The 24,894-nt window shown below is 43.2% G+C and overlaps 1 protein-coding gene across 2 annotated transcripts in view; it reads right to left on the reverse strand.

The window, feature by feature from the left end:
• ADCY8 (adenylate cyclase 8) overlaps nucleotides 1-24,894 on the reverse strand; it is a 231,857-nt gene that overhangs the window by 128,537 nt on the left and 78,426 nt on the right. For both annotated transcript variants that reach the window (XM_032415938.1, XM_032415939.1), the window contains exons 3-4: nucleotides 16,484-16,614; nucleotides 8,080-8,191 (exon numbers count right to left, since the gene is read on the reverse strand). In XM_032415938.1, coding sequence (XP_032271829.1) covers nucleotides 8,080-8,191; nucleotides 16,484-16,614 — 243 coding nt within the window. The remainder of the gene's footprint in view (nucleotides 1-8,079; nucleotides 8,192-16,483; nucleotides 16,615-24,894) is intronic.

A 24,894-nucleotide genomic window follows, 5' to 3' on the forward strand; every position in this document is an offset into this window, starting at 1 on the left:
GAGGCTGGATGATGCAGGTTTTCAAGGAAAGAGACCTTGAGGCAGCATAACGTAGGAGCTAAGAGCACCAGCTAAAGAGTCCCACTGCACAGTATTAAATCCTACACTCCCTACAGCTACTTAACTTCTGAGCCTCAGCTGCCTCATCTGTAAAATGGTAAATGAAGGGGACCTCATTGTTTGACTGCGAGGACCATAAGATGATGTCTGTGGAGGCTTATTATGGGGTCCAGCACATAGGGTACTACATCAGTGTGACCTGCCTCTGTGATGAGGAGTGGGACTCCTGTCCCAGTTTTCTCACATCTGTCTGTGATCGTGGGCAGATGACTTTCCCTTTTGGCTTCCTCAGCTACATGGGTGGAACCGTATGACCTCTGAGATGTATCTCAGATCTGAAGTCCTAAAAGCTTACGGGCTTTGTGAGTGCGAGGCTCTCCTTGGGAAAGCAGGGTCCAAGGGCAGAGGAGAGGAGGCACACACAGAAAAGGACCCCCTGAGACACCAGCAGTACAATGGGCACCTTTGTCCTGCCAACTTATACAGCACCATGCTGGTTTCCTCATCAGATCGGGGGATTCAGCCATTGTATTTGGGTAATGAATGAATGAAATCACTCTCCCAATACAAAACACAAATATCAGACAGGGAAAAGAGAAGAACTGGCACGAGAGACTCCCAACCTCGATCAGATTGCCAGGACTTTGCCAACCTTCCCAAATGGGCTCAGATGCAATCTTCAGAACTCTGATGGCATGCACAGCTGTCCCAGGGTTATTTTTAGTAATTTGTGGTTCCTGTCTTCTGGCTGCTTTGTTGCAGCTAATTTTGCAAGAGACCTTCTGGTGGGGGTCTGATCAACAAGGGAAGCTCCAGACCTTCAGCTGTGTCTTCTAAGACCCCTAGTGTATGGCTGGAACAGAGCCAGAGAGTATTTGGCCTACGGGTCCTGGCAGTTTCCAGGTTTGTGGCATCCATGGGACAGTTATGTTAAAAAAAAAAAAAAAACCAGAGGGCTCAAAGGACTGCTATAAAATTCAATTTTGTATTTTGCCAAAGAAGTATGAAAAAATCCATCAACAAACAAAAATAACCCAAGTACCATCCACTATCCCCATGACTTTATGAAAGAAAGGACATTTTTAACACTAAAAAAGTAAAAAGACATTCCTAAAAGAAAGTTTTTTGAACTAAATAAAATTATTATGAAAACTCACTACATTGCAGATAAGTATGTGTATATTTTATCTCATGGCCACAAATTGAACTTACTGATATTTGACTGTGAAAGAGCATTTAAGAACCACTGATCAAATAAATCACTGATTGAGATTTTGCTGAGAACACTGAGGCTGAGAGGCTCAGTAGGTGAATTCAGTCAACCATACTCTTTGGGGGCAGAACCTGCTCTGAGTGACTCAGACTAATGATAGTCTGGAGCACTGTGTGTTGGCGGTGGGGAAGGGTAGAGCAGGAAATGCTCTAGTCTAAGAATCTGACATCTGCATTCTGGTCACATTTACCAGCTGTTTGACCTTGGCTAAATCACTGAAGCCACTGATATGTGAGTTTCAATTACCCATCTAGAAAACATGTCAAAGTAACCCATCTTGTTCTTAATACATAATAAAGTAAGCATGGCCATCAGTTAGCAAAGGTAGCAATGAGAACAAACACCTTGGAAACAGCCATCCCAGTGTTCAGTGATCTTTCTTCGAGTCTTGTCATAATAGCCCTGAACACAGGAGGACAGGTAGGATTTACACCTGTTTTTATATATGAACGTTTCAGTATGAGAGATAGGAAATATGTGAAAAATTTCCTGTGCCACAGATCAGCTGGCTGAAAGTAATGAATGGCAAGATTTCATTCTTTTTTGTTGTTGAGTAATATTCCACTGTATATATAGACCACATCTTTTTTAACCATTCATCAGTTGATGGATATTTAGGCTGTTTCCATAATTTGGCTATTGTAAATAATGCTGCTATAAACATTGGGATGCATGTATCCCTTTGAATTAGTATTTTTATAGTCTTTGAGTAAATACCTAACAGTGCATTTGCTGGATTATAGAGGTAATTCTATTTTTAACTTTTTGAGGAAACTCCATACTGTTTTCCGGAGTGGCTGTACCAGTCTGCATTCCCACCAACCGTGCATGAGGGTTCCCTTTTCTCCACATGCTCCCCACCATCTGTTGTTTCTTGTGTTGTTGATTTTAGCCATTCTGACAAGTATGAGATGATATCTCATTGTAGTTTTGATTTCCATTTTCCTGATGAGTGATGTTGAGCATCTTTTCATGTGTCTGTTGGCCATCTGGATGTCTCCTTTGGAATAATGTCTATTCATGTCTTCTGCCCATTTTTTAATTGGATTATTTGTTTTTTTGAGTGTTGAGTTTTATAAGTTCTTCATATATTTTGGATACTAACCCTTTATCAGGTATGTCATTTACAAATATCTTCTTCCATTCTGTAGGTTGTCTTTTAGTTTTGTTGATTGTTTCCTCTGCTGTGCAGAAGCCTTTCTTTTGATAACTGATGAATGGATAAAGAGGTGGCATATATATACAATGCAATATTACTCAGCCATAAAAAAGAATGAAATTTTGCCACTTGCACAACATGCATGGAACTAGAGAGTGTAATTCTAAGCAAAATAAGTCAGTCAGAGAAAGACAAATACCCTATGACTTTATTCATATGTGGAATTTAAGAAACAAAACAAATAAACAAAGGGGGAAAAAAGAGAGAAAGGAGAAACCAAGAAACAGGCTCTTAAATGCAGAGAACAAACTGATGGTTACCAGAGGGGAAGAGGGTGGGGGAGTGGTGAAATAAGTGATGTGGATTAAGGAACGCACTTGTTGGGATGAGCACTGGGTGATGTATGAAACTGCTGAATCACTGTATTGTATACCTGAAATTAATATCACACTGTATATTAACTAACCGGAATTTAAATAAAAACTTAAAAAAAATTTTAAAAAAAGGTTATGGACTACATGCGATATTCATCAACTCTTAATCAGTGACTTTTCCATGAAAACAGAGGTAAAAGCATTCTGGAAAAACTTAAGTAGGGAAAGGAAGTAATATTTATTGAGCATCTACTATGTGCCAGGCGATGAGTTAATTGCATTCCATTTATCCTGGTGAGTTTTCATGAGCACATTTTGAGTCATGGGCCATTTCACAGATGGCTTAAGTAAGCGAAGGTCACAAAACAAATAAGAGGCAGAACTGGAATTCACACCTGTGTCTATCTGACTCTTGCTGAACTCCATGCTCTTTCTCCAGGAAACAGAAGACATGATGACAGAGTCCAGAACGGTAGCTCTCCTGACAAAAATATGTTTTCGAAGCAAATGGTGTAAAATGGTTTATCATCCTTCTGGAGCAGACACACATAATAGGGTGAATATGTTTGTGCCCAGGGTCCATTTTTCTTATAAACAAAAGGTGAGGTTTGGCAGCCTCTTTGAAAAACTTTGAGCTCAACATAAATGGTGTGTGTGTGTGTGTGTGTGCGCGCGCGTGCGTGTGTGTGTGTGTGTGAAATATAAAAATATACACAAATGAAAGACCTGTCTGGTCTGTCAAGTTCTGTCAATTTGCAGGCACATTTTTCTGATCAATTCCTCTGAGCTGTCAGGTGACTTGACAGTAATATCCAAGCAACTTCTTTTTACCAGAAACTGCTTCAGAAAGTTTATATTAAGGAAGCAGGTTGCTTTGAAAAAAAGATACTGAAAAGGAAAAATAGGGTGAGGGTTTTCTTGCAAATTTTATTCAGTGAGTTTTAATATAATCCTTTTCTTCCCATTCCGATGGCTATGATATAGTATAAAAATTTTGGAAGTTTATGAAATCATGTTGATCATAGATGATAATGAGATGATAAAAGCACCAAATTACCAAAGATAGTTATATTATTGGGGAGGGATAGGATTACAGGGATGTATACTTGCTGTATTCTCTATACTTTGATGTTTGAATTTTATATAATGAGTAAGTATGGCTTTAGTAATCAGAAAAAAGTCAATAAAAAGTGAAAGACTGGGACACCTGGGTGGCTCAGTCCGTTTAGCATCTGCCTTCGGCTCAGGTCATGAATCCAGGGTCCTGGGATCGAGTCCCAGATTTGGCTCCTTACTGGGCGGGGAGCCTGCTTCTTCCTCTGCCTCTCCCCTGCCTTTGCGCTCTCTCTTGGACATATAAATAAAATAAAATCTTAAAAAAAAATGAAAGACTCTCAGAACAAAAACATTATGTATTTTTGAAAAAGTTGTATTAGAAATCATGACAATTTTATAAGATTCTATCTAATTGTCATTACACAAGTGACATGAATATATTGTCCTCGTAGATAAATCCTCCTGGGAAGTCCCTCCGCCTCAGACACAGAGCCGCCTGGAAGCCTGGCTCTGTTCCCCTCCTCAGAGGCTACTATGCGTCTACAAGTACATTACATGTTTATATATATGTACTATTTTTCATCCTCTGCAGCCGTATCACATCCTTAGCCATATTATACCATGTTTATGGATCTGAGACATGCTTTTTTTCAGGCAAAACAGGTCTTGAATTTCTGTGTCAGTACAGAAATGGCTAGCTCATTCTTTTTAATCTGTTCATTCCCTTTCCATAGTGTTGGATTTATTCCTTCCAGCAATAATTTAGGTTGCTTCCAGTTTGTCAGCAGTTTAAAATAAAGTTTAAGATACAATCATGTCAACGGCGTAACAGTAAATATGTTCTTTGTTTTACAATTTTAAAGCCTGCATAATAGTATGCAAATTCTTCGTTCTTAATTTGGATGGGGGAGGAGTAGGCAGAGAGTATTTTTAAAAAAGATCAAAGACAGAAAGTTACAAAATTTGCCAAGGGCATTGTCAAGGATCAAAAAACAAAATCAGGGGCGCCTGGGTGGCTCAGTCGGTTAAGCGTCTGCCTTCGGCTCAGGTCATGGTCCCAGGGTCCTGGGATCGAGCCCCGCATCGGGCTCCTTGCTCATCAGGGAGTCTGCTTCTCTCTCTCTCTCTACCTCTCCCCTCAGCTCATGCTCTCTCTCTAGCTCTCTCTCAAATAAATAAATAAAATCTTAAAAAAAGAAAAAGAAAAACAAACAAAAAAGCTCTATTCTGAGCAGCCTGAACCACAAGGGCACTCAGGAGTTCAATCAAACTAAGAGGAATTTTAAGAGGAAGCTTTGAAATTTCCTGCATTTCAGTAATGTTGTAGAGAAAGAGGTACAGTGTATGAAATTCACATGCAAGGTGAATTCTCTCTGATATGCAACATAAACAAAATCTACAGTGGAAAAATCAAGGTGAGAAAGATAATCTTTATAAAGCCACAGAATCTCGATGCTAAAAAATGCAAAAATGGTCAACTCTAAAATCTTTTTATACAGAAGCAGAGTTTGACCCAGTTGGTTAAGTGACTGGCCCACTGCTGGGGGCAAAAGGCACTGAAAGTAGGTTTCCTCATTCCAAGATGAGTAGAATTGTTTTTATTGGCAGTGTTTCTCAAACTTTTCCAGGGAGGCCCCTGAGAGTAATAGATACTGATGCACCCGGGGTGGGGGTCAGAGCTACGGAGCGCTAATGGGTGCTGAGTATTTATGTGGAGACAGTCTCTAGGTTAAGAGACATTTCATGTGTTTTGTTTTGTCTTTTTTTTTTTTTTTTCATTTATCCTCCATTGCAATTCTGACAGAAAATGGAGACACAGAGAGGAACTGCACAGGTACATTCAAGTCCAGCCCACACCTGAAGTCCCACGGATCTAACCCTTCAAGCTCCTGCATGGGCAGCAACGCATCTGCCAATGTCTTGTGTTCTGTCTCCTAAAATGCCTGTGGCATTGCTTGGTGGTCAAGATGGAGCACTTGTGGGACCCCTGGGTGGCTCACTGGGTTAAGCGTCTGCCTTCTGCATAGGTCATGATTCCAGCATCCTGCTCCCTGCTTGGCAGGGAACCTGCTTTTCCCTCTTACTCTTCTCCTGTGCTCTCGCTCTCTCTCTCTCAAATAAATAAATAAATAAAATCTTAAAAAAAAAAAAAAAAAAGCGAGCAGCTGGGCCAGTAGGCCTGAATCACAGATATACCCACCTACCAGGTTCTAGGAAGATTACTTCTTTGAGCCTCAGTCACTCATTCTGTAAAATGGGAACAATAAATAACCTATCTTCTAGGTCTGTTGTGAGAACTGAATTAGGGAATCCAGGGCAAACACCCAGAGCGGTAAGTAACATACACCAGGCAGTTGATGAGCGTTTAATAGTCTTATCAAATTAATAATAATTTTACTCCACCATGGATCTGTGCTTAATTTTTTTTTCTCCAAAAAGTTTTTCTTAAAATTTCAGTAAGCCTCACCCCCAAAGATGGATGATAGCTTCTTGCACCCATTGCGGACCAACGGGTTGTGTACCCTGTCCCCCCCCTCCCCCTGCACTGTGTGTAAGGTAACCAGGGGAAAGGCCCAGTTACAGGACAAAGTTCACATCCCCTAAAAAGTTGCACCATGCCCTCCAAACGTACTTCTGCTTGCTCTCTAAGCTCCTTTCTCACTACAGTGTCCCTGCCCTTGATGTTCTAGTAATCTTTAGCTTCTTTTTTTTTATTTAAGATTTTTATTTATTTATTTGAGAGAGAGAGAGTGTGCGCGCGTGCAAAGGTGGGGAGAGAGGGAGAAGCAGACTCTCCACTGACTATTTTGAAAAAGGGTACAGTCCTGCTCACATATGGAGAGCCACATCACTCCCCAAATCACTGCACCCCATGCTTCTGTGCAACCAATCGCGCTCTGTCCACCTCCAACTCCTGGCCACCACTTATCTCTTTTCTGTCCTTATAATTTTGCCTTTTCTAGAATGTATTATAAACGGAATCACAACGTTATCTAGGCTTTTCCATCTGGCTTCCTTCACTTGGCATATTGCTTTGGAGATTCACTGATATTGCTGCGTGTCTCAGTGGTTTACTCCTTTTTGTTGCTGAATAGTATTCAATTGTATTTCTTTTCCCATTTTTAAGACTCAGTCTAAGAGTAACTTTCTCCGGAAAGTCTTCTCTGATGCAAGGGTTATGTGCGGAGTCTGCCTTCCCACAGCATCCCAGACTCACCCTCATCATACACACAACACACTGTGCATTGATCATTTATTGATGTGTTCCTGGCTAGAATTAATTCTAGGAAGGACAAAGTGTGTTTTTGTTATTCCCATGCTCCCGACACATAGCACAGTGCACAACACCTAGCAGGTCCTCAGATACAAGTATGAATGGCTCTCGTTGGACGGAGACAGTCTTAAATTCGGACATTTGGACGCTCTGAAAAATGAACTCCCACTTGATATGATTGCATGGGATTCTCTCAAGAGCCCTGTGAAGTTGGCACTGATAGAAACACACTTTACAAAGAAGGAAATTAAGGCATGCCTGTTTGAACCTAAAGCCCACTCTAAAATACAGTGTGACAATGATATTCTTCTGCAACTTGTATGCTTTAGGACTAGGAATCTGTGTTTTGAGAGCAAATGTCCATCTCCTTTAGCCTGTTCTCTCGAGCCAGCTGAAAAATAAAGATAGTGTCCTGTTGGCTAAAAACAAAGCTGTTAGGCTAGGTCAAACAAAATGGCGGTCCAGTGGATTACTGGCTCTAAAGAACAGGCTAATTTGTTTCAGATGGCTGGAGTTGGCTGGAAAGCTGCAGGCAGCCATCACTGCCTGAACTAAACTGAGGCTGCAGCTGGATGGCACCTGGCCACACGAAGAGGGAAGTAATGGGGGGAAGGGGCAGAAAACAGAAAAAAAGGGCTTTGGCTTAACTGTCACTCAACCGGCTATCTCTCAATTGGGAAAATTAATCTGATAAACCTCCCATCCGAGATCTGGAAATAACTACTATTGGTTCCCAGAAGGTGTGGGGCTTGAGGGTCCACACCAGGGAAGAGGAAGCAGGACAGGAGATAATTGGTGATGAAGCCTGAGTCCTCCTCTCCCTAATTCCACATGCAGTCCCTCACTCCCACAAAAGACTAGAAGGGAATTAAATTCAACTCACATGGGCCAGTCGATCAAATCTGGCAAAGAGCTCGTTGAGCATCCGGACCAGCTCCTGGGCGGACAAGGTTGTGGAGAGGTTGGTAAATCCTTTAACATCTGCAAAAAGAATACTAGACAACAGGGGAGGGACAGGGTGGGGAGAAAGCATATTAATATTTTACTCCATCCTGGAAGACATCAACACCATCCAAATAACTCAACCGTGGTCTGAGATTCTAGTTCTCCCTGCCATGAGAGTCAGGAGGAACGTGTCAGTATTTAACAAATATCTCAGCAGACAGAGTCCCCCCCAGGGGTTCAGGAAGGGCAAGGGGGCAATGGAAAGCCCTTCTTCCTGTGCAGGGCCATGGAGTGTGGGCAATGCAAACATCCCCAAAGGGAATTTGTCACTATGAACAGATCAATTTGTTGTGGAAAGCAAAATGAAGCTTTATGAATTACCTCTCTGTTTTCACAGTGAACTACAATGCAGATGCTGTGAACATAGTGTGAAATGGACACAGGGGAACAAAGAATAAAAAAAAAATCTCATTATCTCCAGCAAATGACATACCTAAAATTGCAGGCAAATAGAGAGTGGCATTTTTCAAAAATTATGGGAATAGGTAGCAGAGCTGGGAGACCTCAGGCAGAATAGTTCATTGCCTAAAACTCTCACATTGACTAAGGATTTAAGTGAGGTCAGGTCTTAGCTCTGCATATGTTTGGCATAAGGGATGAGGAAAGTAAGGGAAGGGGGTAGTCCTTGAAAGCCATCTGAAAGCAAGGCACTGTATGAGCACTGCCTTAGATCGTCCACCCAGTGAGCATGTGGGGATGCCACTCCACTGTGAAGATGAGCAAACTGGGACTCAGAGAGGCAAGGAGACTTGCCTAACAGTCCCCTCGTAATACGTGGCAGAGTTGGGGTTGTCCACTTAAACTGTAGGGCACTGCGCCCCCACCCACCTCTCTGCACCAGCTCAGGGACCCAGGCAAGAGCAGAGGTCCCTCTGTGTGGAGCAAAAGGAAGCCTCGTGCCCTGTTGGTAGGAATGCAAACTGGTGCAGCCACTGTGGAAAACAGGATGGAGTCCTCAAAAAATTAAATGATCCAGTAATTCCACTACTGGGTATTTATCCAAAGAATATGACAACATTAATTTGAAAAAATTATTATTTTTGCAGTATTATTTACAATAGCCAAATTATGGAAGCAGCCCAAGTGTCCATCAATCGATGACTGGATAAAGATGTGGTATATATATGCAATAGAACATTATTCAGCCTTTAAAAAGAGTAAAATCTTGCCATTTGCAATGACATAGATGGAGCTAGAAAGTATAATTCTAAGTGAAATATGTCAGTCAGAGAAAGACCAATACCATATGATCTCACTCATATGTTGAATTTAAGAAACAAACAAACAAAAAATGAGCAAAAGGGGAAAAAGAGAGAGAGACAAACCAAGAAACAGACTCTTAACCATAGAGAACAAACTGGTGGTCACCAGAGGGGAGGTGGGTGGGCGATGGGGGAAATAGGTGATGGGGATTAAGAGTACATTTACTGTGATGAGCCCTGAATCATGTATAGAATTGTTGAATCACTATATTGTATACCTGAAACTAATATAACACTGTGTGTTAACTATATTGGAATTAAAATTAAAAAAAGAAGAAGAACATAAAAAAGAGCAGAGGCACTTTTCATGTTGTATCATCTTTGAAGCTCGGATACCATCTTAGCAGTGTTTCAAACTTTCCGTTTTTATTTTTCTTACTGTTGCATAAAATAATGGCGAGTCTTACAATCAGTGTAACTTAGTTTTAATGTGATAGGTTAATTAGCCAGAAGACATTGTGCAATGTGTGTTGACTTACATTGGTTACTAACCTCAGTATTCAGTGGTTCTTAAATTTGTCTCCGTTATAAACCCTTTTAAAAATCTGATAGAGGCTATGAATTCTCTCTCCTAAAAATGCACAAGTATTCACAATTTTGCACTTCATTTCAAGGAATTTGCACCTTCCCTGAAGCCCATTTATGGACTGATTAGGAATCAGGCCCCTGTTTAAAAAAAACAACAACTATTGCTTGAATTAATTATGTAATGCCTTCATTATTTTAGCAAATATCTGTGCATCTACCATGTGTCTAGCTACACATTGTACTAGGAAGTTGGATTAAATGATAAAAAAGATGCAGTGTGTGTCTCAAGATGCTCACAGTATAGGGACTGAGGTAGGCCAGTCAAGGAGAAAGACAGAAACAACACAGGAGATGAATACAGCAGCCCCCTCCTTATCCAAGGATGGTGGGTGGGGGAGGAGGACCTATTCTAAGACCCCCAGGGGATTCCTGAACCTGCAGAGAGTACTGAATTCTACAGAGACTATTTTTCCCCCTATACATGCATACCTATGATAGAGCTTAATTTCTTAAAAAAAAAAGTTTAATTTCTAAATTAAGCACAGCAAGAGATTAACAACAATAGTAATAAAATAGAACAATGATAGCAATATACTGTAAAGTTATGTGAATGTGGTCTTTCTCTGAAAACATCTGTACCCACTGTTCTTTTGATGAGAGATGATAAAATGCCTACGTAATGAGATGAAGCGAGGGGTGAGTGACGGAATGAGCCAGGCACTGCACTCCAGTGTGAAGCTACTGTTTACCTTCTGACATTAAGTCAGAGGAGGGTCATCTGCTTCTGGACTGCAGTTAACCGTGGGAAACTGAAACCACGGATAACAGGGGGACCACTGTACTCTGACAGAAGGACACACTGAAGGATGACCAGTCACGGGGGATCAAGAGTTTCCCGATGCAACAAAGTCTCAGCTGAGTTTTGAAGGACCCATGTGACTAGACAGATGGTAAAGTGAGTAGGATGGGTAGTCTGAGCAGGGCAATCGGCACCTCTTAAGGTCTGTTGGAAGAGGGGCAAATGTACTGAAGCTCTGCAAGAATTCAGGGGCAGCTGGTCAGAGGGTAGCACTGAGCAATGGGGTGGGGAAAAGAAGAGGGGAGAGAGAGAGTGTGTGTGAGTTAGAGATGTGGAGCAGGGCAATGTTGGAAATGGGCTGGTAAGCCAGGTTCAAGAATACAGACTTTGTCCTGAAAGTGATGGAAAACCAGTGAAGGGGTTTAAGCATGCGCCTGATGCCTTCAGATTTCTAGTGTATACGGTTTCCTCTGGGCAAGTCACTACACGGTCACCGTCCTGTACAGCGTTCCGATGGCACAGCATCTGCCAAGTGCATAGGACCAAGTGCATAGGATTTGAGTCTAGACAGATCAGAGTTCAGAGCCCAGCTCACCACTTACGAATACCAGGACGTTGGGTAACTTCCTGAACTTCTCTAAGCCTTTGATTTGCGAGCAGGAGATAATTCTACTATCTGTCTCGTTGGTGGGTAGCAAGTGCTTAGCACCGTGCCTGGCATAGTAAGTGCTCCGTAAGTGTGTTAGCTCTTTTCATTATTTTACAAAAATGTACTAGAATTGAATGATTGCATTTGAGAGGTAATGAGAGAAGAGAGGTATCAGAGGAGAAAGTAATTAGATCATTCGTTACCTGCAGCTGAAAGAATTCCTAACTGTTGACACAAATGGGAATAAGAAGAGTTACAGCAACATTTACAGAGTATCTCCTGTGGACTGTCCTAAGTTCCACATGTATTAACTCGTTCGTTCCTCATAACAATCCATGAGGTGGGACCTACTGTGACCATCTCCATTTTACAGATAAGGAGATGGAGACCTGAGTAACTTGCCCATGGACATGAAAAGCCAGGATTTGAACCAGGCAGCCTGGCTCTGGAATCTGTATTCTTTATCACTCTGGTGTGCTATCCCTCAAGTGGTGAACTCCAGGTCAGGTCTCTTGATTCTAGGTATTAACTTGGAACCTTCCATGATAATCTTCTTGGAATGTACTCATTTTAGAATGTACTGAAGAGGCCATGTTAATTTTCAAATCCAATTTGCTTATGTAAGTTGTTTATTTGGCTAAAAATAAGTGTTGTTACCTAATAGTTGTTCTGCAAATGGAGAGACTTGAAGAAAGCTTTAGCACAGTTCTAAAGAATCGTTAAGAACATGGGCCCTGGGTAGACTCTTCTTCCTAACTGTGTGTCCTTGGAAAGTTTATTTAACCTCTCTGAGCTTCCATTTTCTTGATAATAAAGAAGAGATCACTGAAGCAACTCTGTACCATTACCTACAAGTGGGTAACTTTTAAATCACAACATAGTTCTTGATAAGTGGAGGATATGTAACTCCTTGGGGAAATTTTTGGGAGTCAGAAATGTTTAATAGATTGCCATGCAGATAGGTCTCAAAAGCCAACAGGTTCTCTGGGCCCATTCAGTTGCATTTTGTTTGTACATGAAACTCTGGTCTACATGGCCAATGTGGTGGCTACCCACGTGGACAGGGCTGACTGGAGAGAACAGCCAGCCCAGAAAGCAGGTAGACTGAGTAAGCCTCTAAAACTAAGGATTTTCTGATCCCTGATGAAGGTTCATTAAACTGTCTAACACCGGGAGAGGTAAAGACAAATCTGCCTCCTGAGTAGATCCAAACAACGTGCACCAGCAAATGTGCCAATGTACAATGGCGTGGGGCTGGGCGAGAGGAAGGGGAAGGGAGCTTTGGGAGAGAAGCGAACCATCCTCCAAATCCATGTTCCCCTGTCACTAGGAAAGGCCGCTGAGCTGGGGATTCTGTTTTCTTCTCGTGTCTGGGTAGGGCCATGGGATCATGGGTCTCATCAATGCAATCTGAACAGAAGTGATACATGTTATCTCTGGGCCAAGGAGGTGTGCCTTTTCTACCCATTTCTCCTCCAAGAGCTGAATGCCAAAACTCTGAGTCTAGGGGAGGACCCAGATATAAAACTTGGGGGCCTTTGTCCCTGAGTCACCCGCTGACCAGGAACATCAGCAGTGGGCAGTTGTGTGAAAAAATGTTATTGAATTTAAATCAATGATATTGAGAAGTGATTTATTGGAGCAGACAGTATTACTCTGAATAATGTAAGCGTCTTAAATATATGGGAAAAAATAGGGGAAATAAATAGAATTGGGCAGGGGGGACTAGAAGCCCAAAAGGCTTCCAGTAAAACACCAAGTGGCCAAGTAGGTCTCCAGAGAGAATCCAGGAAAGTCTCAGATGCACAGAGCTGAAATCAACATGAGAATCCAAACTGTCCATTGCAAACAGTGCAGCTTTTAGATTAGGACAATGAGGCCCCAAAAGATGAAATGATGCAGCCGAAGTCTAGCAGGAGATGTGGCTCAGAGAATGTGTTCTGGAACGAGAAGCCTAATCCACTGGTTCCCAGTCCCCTGGGCACAGGAAGGGCCGCGTGCACGCCTTACCATACACACCGTACCGACATGTGGATGCCTACATACACAACAGGAGGCCAAGAATTGTAGGAAATATAATCAAGAGTCAGACATTTACAGCAGACTGTTTTTAGGGAAGGGTCACAAAACAACAGACAATAATATAAGCAACAGAGAAGAAAGAATGAACTAGGTGGGTTGCCCTGAAGAGACAGACACAGGATTGGAAATAATTTAAAAACTGTTCCCTCCACTGCAGTGGGTGTGCTCTAGGGGCTGGGGAACAGGGCAGAGCAGCCGGTCTGGCTTTGTTCTCAGACATGGGCTAAGGACCACCCTCCTCTGCTTTTCTCATCTCTGGTCTTATTTTAGCAACTAGCAACCTTGCAGTGGCTGGAGGGACCCCATCACCCCTCCCAGAATTCTTCTTCCCGATACCAGAGGGAGCGGTGGGCATCCCGCCCCCCTCCCGCCGCCCCCAACCGCCTCTGTGATGGCCAGAGAGGCCCAATGTGGCAGCAGGGTCTCCAGACTCTTCTGCTAGAATGGCTTCTTTGCTGTGGGCTGAGGCCGTTGAGAAATGCAGGGCAGCAAACCCAATTCTAATTTAGTGCAGTGTGCACTTCTGCAAAAGGGTCTGTCTCAAGCTTAAGAACTCAGTTTAATGGTTTAAAATAAATGGGTGAGGTGGGGAAGGCAGAAGTCACTTTAGTTGTTCTTGACTAAGGGAAGCACTGAAAACTGATGGTGCAGAAAGAAAGCCAAACATGTCATTTATTGAACTTAAGGCTCCCAAGTATGTTGGTGTGGGTGTGCAAGCTTGTTTAGTTTTCCCTTTTTTTTTTTTTTCTTTATTAAGGGTAATTACTCCTCCCCCACCATCACTTTTTCCATGGTGACAGGCACTTTCATAATATTCTTTTCATATCTACATATCTACATATCTCATATAATAATGATAATCATCAATATCAGAGAATATCATCATATATACATAATATATATGTTATATATTATATAGAGATACAGATATAGACAGATAGATCTCACTGTTCAGCCTTCACTTGTACTAATCCCTCGGTTTAAGATTCCTTTTCTTTGATATTTTTCACTAAGCTGACTCAATTTCCAATAAGGCAAATAAGAATCATCTCTTTTAGGAAGCTTTCTTTTATCACCCCACCCCCCTCACTCTAGGTATTCCTCTTTTTATGATCCACTTGCACCCTTTGCTTACTGTAAAAACAGAATCCCACAATGTGTTATAATTATAGATGCTTCCCTAAGCCTGTCGTCTACAACTGGTATTGATGAGTTCGCATTACAGATGGGACCAATTCGTGGATCTGGGGAGTATCTTTTATGGGAGCGGCTATTTGACAAAAGGCTGCTTTGCAACCCAGGCATCTAAACTAGTGTAGCTCTATTCTTGGACAAAACTCTGATAATGACCTCTATGAATACGTCTGCTGGGTTAGAACCATGCTTTCTGCTGGACTTCCTTTCAAGTGAGTGTCCCAGCATGCCAGGTGAATGCCCAGAGAGGCTGGTAAGAAGGAAAGTTGTTCCTCCCTCTGACCAAAGTCAAGAAGAAGGGAACCAAGAGGGTACACTGGTCAGTTTTAGAGCTATTTAAGATATAAACTTTTCTCCCACGTTTGGGAATTTTCACTCTATGATATTTAGTGGGAGGGAGATATAATTCTACTGTACAAGCTGAAAATGTCAGATATCTGCTTTCCAGGCACTTTTTTTTTTTTAACATTCTTAGTTTATTAATCGTCTCATGAAAAATCTGCTCTTCTGGTGAGTGACTGGGCTAAGCCAATCAGACATATCTGCCCGAGTTAACTCGCAGCGCAAAGAGGCGGGGGAACAGGGAGTGGGGGCAAGGCAGAGTCAGCCACTCCAGATCCTGGGGGACTGCAGGAGGAATCCAAGAGGTAGCAGCTGTGTTGGGGAAGGCGACAGAGTTGGTAGCATAAGCAGTGGATTCTTCAGAAACAGTGGAGGCAGCATACTCACTGGCCTAGTGTTCAGCTGTGATTCTGGCCCATTTGCTGAGCCTGCCTCTCCATCCTTCCCCAGTCATTCTGTGAGCCACTACTCAGCCTTTCTACAGACTTCTTTTAAATCAACCAGGGTTAGGTTGTTTCTGCTTATAATTAGGAAACATGTCTGAAACCATCTACAATATGTCCAATGCTCTACTATATGCTTACCCCTATTCTATGCTTTATATGTATCTTCACTCACATCATCTGCATCAACCCCTGCAAGGTGGTTATTAAAATGCCCGTTTTACAGAGAAGGTCCCTAAGATTCAGCTATGTAAATTGCCCAAGGTCACACACAAGGAAGAAGTAGAATTGGAATTTTAAAACTGCCCTGCCTCATCAAGGAGCCCCCACCTCTAATTTTTCAGTACATACCATATTGTCCAGGGTAGTGCTCGGCAGAGAGGGCACTGATGGATGGATGGGTGAAGGATGGATGAGTGGATGGGTGGGAGGGTGGGTGGGTAGTTGGGCAGATGGGTGGATGACTGGGTGGGTAGACAGTTGGGTGGATGGATGGGTGAGTGAGTGGTGGGTAGTTGGGTGGATGGGTGGATGGATGGATGGATGGATGGATGGTTGGCCAAAAGTATGTTTACAAAAGCAAAATCAGCCGTAATCCTTTTTTATATTGTTTTGAAGAAAGTTATAAGGGATATAAGGAGCAGAGCTATGTGATCACTCCTGAGGAGTCTAGATCACATCTTGGAATTATTTTTTTCAATCATAATGTAAAAGGCTTTTGCTTTTCCACTCGAAATATAAAGGCAGGCAAGCCAATATAATTGCATTTCTCTGACATTCTTCTTGAGCCTCAATTTGGAAAGGAACTCTATGATGAATAATCACAGGTTAATGAATTAATCAACCAAATAAAGAAAGGCTTTGACATTCAGGCAGACAGAAGTCATGACAATCAGATGAGAGCAGTGAGGTGCACAGCCAGATCACGCAAGGAGCCGGGGTGGTGGTGGGGGGGCGGCGGGGGAGAGTGCCGTGGTTCTCACCTGACGTTCTCATAGCGGTGGATGTAGATCCGATGGAACTGGTGCTGCAAGTGCTCGTCTTCAACGTTGGTCATGTCGTTGATCATTTCCAGGACGACAAAGCGGGGGAGCACAGATAGCACAAGCCGCTCCTGGAACAAAGCAATGGAGAGGGACAGGCTTGTTAGGCTGACCAGCAAGTCTGAGACCCTGTCTCCATCACTGATAGTCACATAGTATTAGGTGAGCTTGGTCATGTCTGTGCCTTAGTTTCCTAATTTGGCAAATAACAATAAAATCATCTACTTCCCAGACTTGTTGTGAGCATTCCATGAAATAAAACGTGCGATAGGCCTGGTATGAATTCCCTCCCTCCTCTCTGCTCTCCTTAACTCTGCTCCCATGCAAAGGGCTTTATCAGTGAAGTGCCCACGGAGCTTCATACGATGAGGCTTCTCCTCTCTTGAAAGCTGTCTCATCATGAGACTGAGAAGCGTGGTTCTTGAAAATGACCGTGCATCATGTCCATTTTGTCTTCATTAGCACTATTTGCCAGCTTCCTGGGTATCTGTGGCCCTGCTCATGCATCCGTGCTGGATGGGAGTAGGTGCTAATCATGGCTTTGAGGGGCATTCAGTTCCTGAAAATAGCAGAAGTTCAATAAATGCTTCCTAAACAAATGGTGAACACACAGATGGCAGAGACTTAAGCTTATGGTTCCTCCCCGCCACTGGAACTTGGATCATGATTCATCCATTTATTCATTCAGTTACCATGTCAAAGAGAAGGTGCCATGTGACAGGTACAGTGCTGGGCGTGGAGAATCAGCAGAAAACCAAAACAGGCATGACACTCGCCTCTGGAGAGCCAGTGTTCTAGAGCTAACAAACGGATCCTGGAAGAGATGAAGAGGAGCTGGTGGCTACTTTAGCTGAACGGTCAGCTAAAGGACAGAATAGTGACTGAAGCCGGGAGCTAAAGGACAGAAGGAGCAGTCCTATAGAAAGCTAGAGAAGGTGCTGCAGGCACAGGGGGACAACTAGTACTGAGGCTATGGGATACAGTCTCTTTTGAAATTCACTCATTCATTCACTCCACACGTTTACTGAGATTCTCCTGTAGACAAGTACGTTAGCTGCTATGAATATAGGAGTGAACAAACAGATGTGATCCTGAATTCCCTGGGGGGCTTACAGGCTCCATCTCAGAGATGACAGGCTCAAGAAGTGACAGTCATGGTAGCAGAGAGGTCAGGCGAATGTGGCTGGCAGGAGCTTGACGAGCACTATGACGGTAAGTCGGGGTAAGCTCTTGCTAGCACCATGAGCAGAGAACCCAGTGACTCGGGGCAGACTGCTCTGTAAGCCACCGATGAAGTCCTAGGAGCCTTGCGAGAGCTGTAAAGGTAAAGGAGGAGAGGCTGGGCTTCTACTCAGTTTGGCATCAAGACTCAGAGCCAGGCACAGAGCAAGTGATGAGAACTCAGATCCGCAGAGCCTAAACATTTGTGGCAAGTCTCAGGAAGAAGGCATATGCTCAATCCTGGTCCAGGGGCTCGCCACCCAAGTGTTCTAAACCAGACAGTTATTCAGATGAGCCACGCCTTCCTCTGATCGTCCTGGACCTGCCCCGGGCATGCCTTCTCTAACGGCTCTGCTGAAGTGAAACCCTCCGTGAAGCACCCCCCCGAATCCTATGCCATGTTGACCTGCCTGTTTCTGCCCTGATGGCAACCTCCACCAACTTCTGAACCAGTTCCTGTACTACTTGAATGCAGTAACAGTTCTCCTGGCTGACCTCCACTTACCAACGCTCTGGATTACCTGACTCAGTGGGTCCACGTTTTCCAGTCCCTCCCTCACACCTGTCAGCTGGGCACTTACAGGGCTGAAGGTCCCCAGCTCATAAGGAGCTCTTTAAATGCCCACAGCTTCTATTTCATATTAGTCCCATGCAGCCAGGAGCCTCTGGGCTTGTTCCCAAATGCAATTATGTCGGTTTATCTGTGAGTGTGTTCACTCTATTTAATTAGGTATTAAATTAAAATTTTTAAACAAGTAGGAATGAGTGTTGCTGTTTGTATGAAAATGGAATTGAATGCTTCGGGAAGACTTGGTAATGCTGAGTAACCAAAACATCGCCACCAAATTAAGACATGGGCCAGGTGGCCATGAATGTTTGTGGGAAAAGTGATAAAAATTTAAAAGTCACTCTGATAATATTGCAAGAACTTTTAAATTCTTGCTCCATTTTAAGAAACTAGAAGTCTTGGCTGATGCACAATTAGCTATGGTCTCAATAAGAAACAATAGATCAAAGCCAGAAATAAATGCCTTGGCCTTATTTTAAAAGACCAGGTAATGAATGTATTATTTTATGTTTAAGTCATAAATAAAATGTTCAAGTATGATTTTTCAATAGTTCCCCATTTTAATCTACTGTTCCAATGAATCAAGCAACTGCGCGCCCTGATTACTTCCACTAAAGTGGTTTTACAATTCCTGTTTGGAGTCTGTCACCCCCCAAGACCACAAAGCCTTTGAGAGCCAAGGCGGTGTCCTGTCTACCTCCAGAACCCAACAGAGGCTTTAGAAGGAAGGGGTAGCCATATTTATCTGGATTCCTCTGGTGACAGATCGATACCCAACTCAACAGAGTTTCAGAAAACTCAGGCTTTATCCTAAGGATACTGCGGTGTCTCATGGAAGCTAAGGGCAAAACTGAGAGGCTGGGTCTTGGGAACAAAAGGACCCAGTGAACCTTAATGACTATTGCCCTTGAACTTGGATTTCTACTTATCCTACAAATTAGCAAGAGGCTCTCTCACTTCTCCCTTACTGAGAGTTCTTACGCCTTCTATCTTTGTATGCCTTGTACCTTATGCCTTCTCTCTTTGGCCATTTTGAGAAGATTCTTGCTCAGTTCAAGACTCACCGTGTGTGCATAAGGAGTCTGCTTGGGTCAAACATTCAGTCCTGCCTAAGGCTCATGGTCAGGTGCAAGGGCACAATAAAGAGCGTGGTCATCACTGAAGTGACCATTAAGAGAGGGGCAGGTTGGATACAGAGGGGAGAGAGTAAGTCCCAACCAAGCGGGGACATGGCAGAAAACAAAGATGCACAAAACAGTAGCCAGTGCACACTTGCAGAAGGAATAGGTGAGTAAAAGATAAATAGCTGTCCCTGAAAAGGGTTCCGCTTTGACCACAGGGGTGGAGAGCAGGGAACCTGGAGGGAAGGTCAGTAAGCGGAAGCAGCAGTGTAGGCTGGTGGTCACGTGCACCGCCCCGGAGGTAGGCTCTGGCTTCGAAACCTAACTCAGCCCGTCCCTAACTCTGTGACTAGGGCCACATCCTTTAGCTTCTCTGTACCACAGTTTCTCCGTCTGTAACCCAGAGCTGATAATAACAGCACCTCTTTTTTTTTTTTAATTTTTAAAGATTTTTATTTATTTTTTGACAGAGAGAGAAAGACAGCGAGAGAGGGAACACAAGCAGGGGGAGTGGGAGAGGGAGAAGCAGGCCTCCCTGCTGAGCAAGGAGCCCGATGCGGGGCTCGATCCCAGGACCCAGGGATCATGACCCAAGCTGAAGGCAGACGCTAAATGACTGAGCCACCCAGGCGCCCCATAACAGCACCTCTTTGACAGGGCTGGAGGATGAAGTGTTAGTATTGGTAAAAGAATTAGATCTAGTGTCTAGCTTGCTGTAACCACAGCCCAAATGTTGATGAAATTCACTGGCAAGCATGCTCTATTTTAAGCATTGTTTTAGAACTCGAATTGTACTTGGGTGCAAATGCTTTAAGCTCTTGAAGTAGGAACGTTACACAGGATGTATGGGGGGGATGAATAGACAGAATATAAAAAGGCTATCGTACTACACAGTGAAAAGCTTCAGTCACACTTGTAAAAATGAAAATTCTTCCATTTTTATTACCAAAATCTTGATTCTGGCAGTTGAGTTTGTATCTGAAAGGGAATTTATGGAACTGTCACCCAGAACTGTTACTGTTTCTGAAAGCTAAGCGTGAGCCCAGCCATGCAAAAGGTGTTGTTGAGCTGGCTCTGAAAGCCATAGTCTCTATATGCTCTTTAGGCTGATTCAGTGAGGGGGCTGACAGTCCGGGTACCATCCGTGTCAACTTGGTGGGGGTCTAAGACCACCAGGAAATTTAGTTCTGCCCAGAAATGCAAAGACCAAAAGTTTTGGAGTCAGGCAATCTTGAGTTAAGTCCTGGCTGAGCTCAACAACTGGCTCGCCTTGTGACCATGATAACTTATATGACCCCTTTGTGGCTCAGTTTCTTCATCTATAGGATGGGAACAAATACTGCCTGCCTCCCAGGATTGTGGTTTACACTCAAACCCTTTTTATAGATCCTGGCATACAGTAGGTGTCTATTAAATAGCAGTAGTCATCAAGGGTGTTTTAATTCATTCCAGTGGCCAGTTCACAGATCATAGCCAGCATTACTCTATAGTCTATAGTCCACGATATGGAACAGAACTTAAAGGATGAGTAACAAAATTCAGGTTTCAGGGACCTTTTTCTTATTTTTCTCTTTTTAAGGAGTTAAGATTTTCCCAGATCCCTTCATTTAGTAGTTGCCAAACAAAGCTCTTTCTTCATTCTTTGATTTGCTTAAGCATTGCTGAATGCCTGTTGTATACCTGGAGGCCCCAGCACACAAGGCCAGTCAGGCCTGGCCTTCACAGATCACGGCTCAGATCCTGTAACTTTGCTGTGTGTCCCCAGGCAAGTGACTTAACATCTCCAAGCCTATCATCCTCATGTGCAAAATGATAACAGTAGCTCCCTTCTGCGGTTATCCTCAGAACCCCGTGAGATACATTTGATCAACATGCCCTGGGAGTCGGGGGGATGAAGTGGGGAGTGGTCCATCCCAGGTGCAGACAATAAGCGGGTCCCTGGTCTGTAGAGAACTTAAAACAATAGTAAGAGGACTAAAAGTTGCTTTGCTTTTTATCATTATCACCATTCACGGACTATTTGAAACAATGTCAGCGACAAAATACTCCCCTCCACTCCCAGGATAATGTTAATCGAATAAAAAGGACGGCAGTTTTTTGCTCTGGTAATAAAACGATAAACCAAAGGCAATATGACACTAAAATCATGATGCTGAGTTCTCCTGCAAGGAATTTAGTCAAATGTGCAAAAGAGCACATTTGCTGTATGCAGCAGACATTAGGCGCCCAATCTGCTGCCAAGCATCGCCTCTTGAAAAGTATTTCTTTTAAGCACTTCGTATGGCTTGAGGATTTCAGTCCTTTTAGAGAGCGCTGAAAGGTTCTTTCACGTAAGGTTTGCCACTTTTCTCCGACACAGGAAAGTATTGCGCCATTTTCAACAAAGAGACATTGACATACAGGTCAGAAATCACAATCAGAAGACCTGAATTTGAGTCTCTTTCTGGCATGGGCGTACTCACTGTCTGATCTTGGACCAGCTCCTTCCTCTCTCCGAATCTGAGTTTTCTAAGGTGTAAAGGCAGTCATTGAACTTTGCTCTGCCTACTTCACAGAGGGGCTTTATTGAGGGTGAGACATTCCAGCTGGATATTATGGTGTCTTAAAAAATAGGGGTTTGCCAGTTAGGAGTGAGGGAAGACCATTCAGGCAACAAGCAAAGACACAGGGGATGGACAGCAGATGGCAAGTTTGTGGGTGAGTTCACCATGGTTGAAGGTTCTCTGTGAAAGACTGGTCAGAATTGAGACTTGAGAGTTCCCTGGAAACAGTTTGGAATGGCCCTTGTTTGTTTGTTTTTTTAAGATTTTATTTATTTATTTGAGAGAGAGAGAGTAAGAGAGAGCATGAGAGGGGAGAGGGTCAGAGGGAGAAGCAGACTCCCTGGCGAGCAGGGAGCCCGATGTGGGACTCGATCCCGGGATCATGACCTGAGCCAAAGGCAGTCGCTTAACCACTGAGCAACCCAGGTGCCCTTGGAATGGCCCTTGTATCCTATGGCAAGGAATTCGATCTTCAGCTAATAGGGAAATAGGGAGCGAGTGATTTTTTAAGTGGGGGCGGAGAAGGGAGGTGACATCATTATTTGCGTGACTCTAGAGAATGGATTGCAAGGCTAGGGGACAGACAGAAAATATGCGACATAGTTGTTGCCATGTCTCCAGCAAGGAGAGGAGATCTGAATGTGGGCCAGGGCAGCGGGCAAAGAGAAGGGTTAGAATGGAGAGACAAAGGGACGGTACTGTCATTGTATATGGGCTGGAAAATTTTCCAAAAAGTTTTTGAAATTCCACAAGGGATGAAACCATACAAAACAGAGGGAAAATGGTATATATATATATATATATATATATATATATATAACAAAAATATAAATATAAATTATATATTAAATTATAAATATGTAATATGTAAATATATATGTAGACAGATACAGATATAGATTGATCAATCAATAGGTAGTCAGAAAGATAGATACCCTGCTCATACAGTAGCCTAGGCACCCAAAGTGTTCTGTCTTCTCTATCTCACTACGGTCATTTCAGTGATGCCCAGCAATGCTCATGGACCTACTGAACAACACGGAGCACCCGGAGTTATACAGTCTCTGTACACGGCAGTGTAAACAACATTCAGTGCTAGCAGGGACTGCTTACCTGCTGCCCGGGCTCAAGGAGGAATGCAGACAAGCTCCCTAGCGCAAAAGCACTCAAAATCTCAACCACCGAGAGCAGCACCATGGCTGTCTCTTACACAGCACACAGCAAAAGGAAATTGCTTGACAAATTGCTGCTTCTGGTTTTCAAAACTCCTCACATGGGGCTTGGCAAGGGAGAGCGTGGTAAGGAAAGAGCAATGTGTCTTTCTCTAACCTGAGAAAGATGAGTCTTGGAGCTCTCTGCCTCTTCCTTCAGCATCCCCTGATCCCCCCGCGCCCCCCAAAAAAACCACTCAGCAAACTGACTAGCTCCCACTGCTCTGCTTAAGAACTGGCATCTAGGGGATGGGAGAACCTGGATTTTAGAGGTGGAAGGACCTCTGTACTGCTTGTCCTTCTTCTACTAGTTGTGTGATTACACAGCCACATCTCTTGATATTGGGCTGATAATCCCCACCTTGGGGGGTGTTGAAGGAATTGAGATAATCTATGTAATACCTAATGCATAGAGGGGCTCCATGAAAGCCACCTCAATTTTTCCTTCCAGAGTTGCTGAACATGTAAGTCTGAATTCCACCTGGATAGTATATACTATGGTATACAGTAGGAACCCAATAAATGCTTACTAAATATCTCTTGCTTGTTGCTGTGCTAACAGGTGGCCATTTTCATGTTAATTATTCCATGTTAGTAATAAACTACTGGTCACAGAGTTAGCTATGTCCTTTGCATTCAATACTCCCGTTTAGGTTGTTTAGAAGTAAAAGTGTTGCTCTCAGAGAGCACCTCTTACAACAGGGTTAAGTGGATAAAATCGAGACTGGCCATGACATTAAGGCACATTCTCAGAGAAACCCGAGTAACCTGTACTAAAGAATTTCCAGCTCTGTCTTTTTCCATTTCCACCTCTCTATGGTCATACATCTGAAAAGGGGTTCCTTTTAATGTTATTCATCCATTTATTTAAGTAATCATTATTTTTCAAGCTCTTTCTTACTCAAAATGACACAATTTAATGAAAAAAAAAGGTTGCTACTCTCACCAAACTTCAGACAAGTACATAAAGATATTAGGGTGGTATCACACCAGTCAGAATGGCTAAAATTAACAAGTCAGGAAACGACAGATGTTGGCGGGGATGCGGAGAAAGGGGAACCCTCCTACACTGTTGGTGGGAATGCAAGCTGGTGCAGCCACTCTGGAAAACAGTATGGAGGTTCCTCAAAAAGTTGAAAATAGAGCTACCATACAATCCAACAATTGCACTACTGGGTATTTACCCCAAAGATACAAATGTAGGGATCCGAAGGGGTACATGTACCCCGATGTTTATAGCAGCAAATGTCCACAACAGCCAAACTGTGGAAAGAGCCAAGATGTCCACTGACAGATGAATGCATAAAGGAGATATGGTATATATATACAATGGAATATTATGCAGCCATCAAAAGGAATGAGATCTTGCCATTTGCAATGACGTGGATAGAACTGGAGGGTGTTATGCTGAACAAAATAAGTCAATCAGAGAAAGACGTGTATCATATGACCTCACTGATATGAGGAATTCTTAATCTCAGGAAACAAACTGAGGGTTGCTGGAGTGGGGGGTGGGGTGGGAGGAATGGGGTGGCTGGGTAATAGACACTGGGGAGGGTATGTGCTATGGTGAGTGCTGTGAATTGTGCAAGACTGTTGAAGCACAGATCTGTACCTCTGAAACAAATAATGCAACATATGTTAAGAAAAAAAAAAAGAAGAAGAAGATAGCAGGAGGGGAAGAATG

Source organism: Phoca vitulina, unplaced genomic scaffold (assembly GCF_004348235.1).
Source record: "Phoca vitulina isolate PV1807 unplaced genomic scaffold, GSC_HSeal_1.0 scaffold18, whole genome shotgun sequence".
Classification (NCBI taxonomy): Eukaryota; Metazoa; Chordata; class Mammalia; order Carnivora; family Phocidae; genus Phoca; species Phoca vitulina.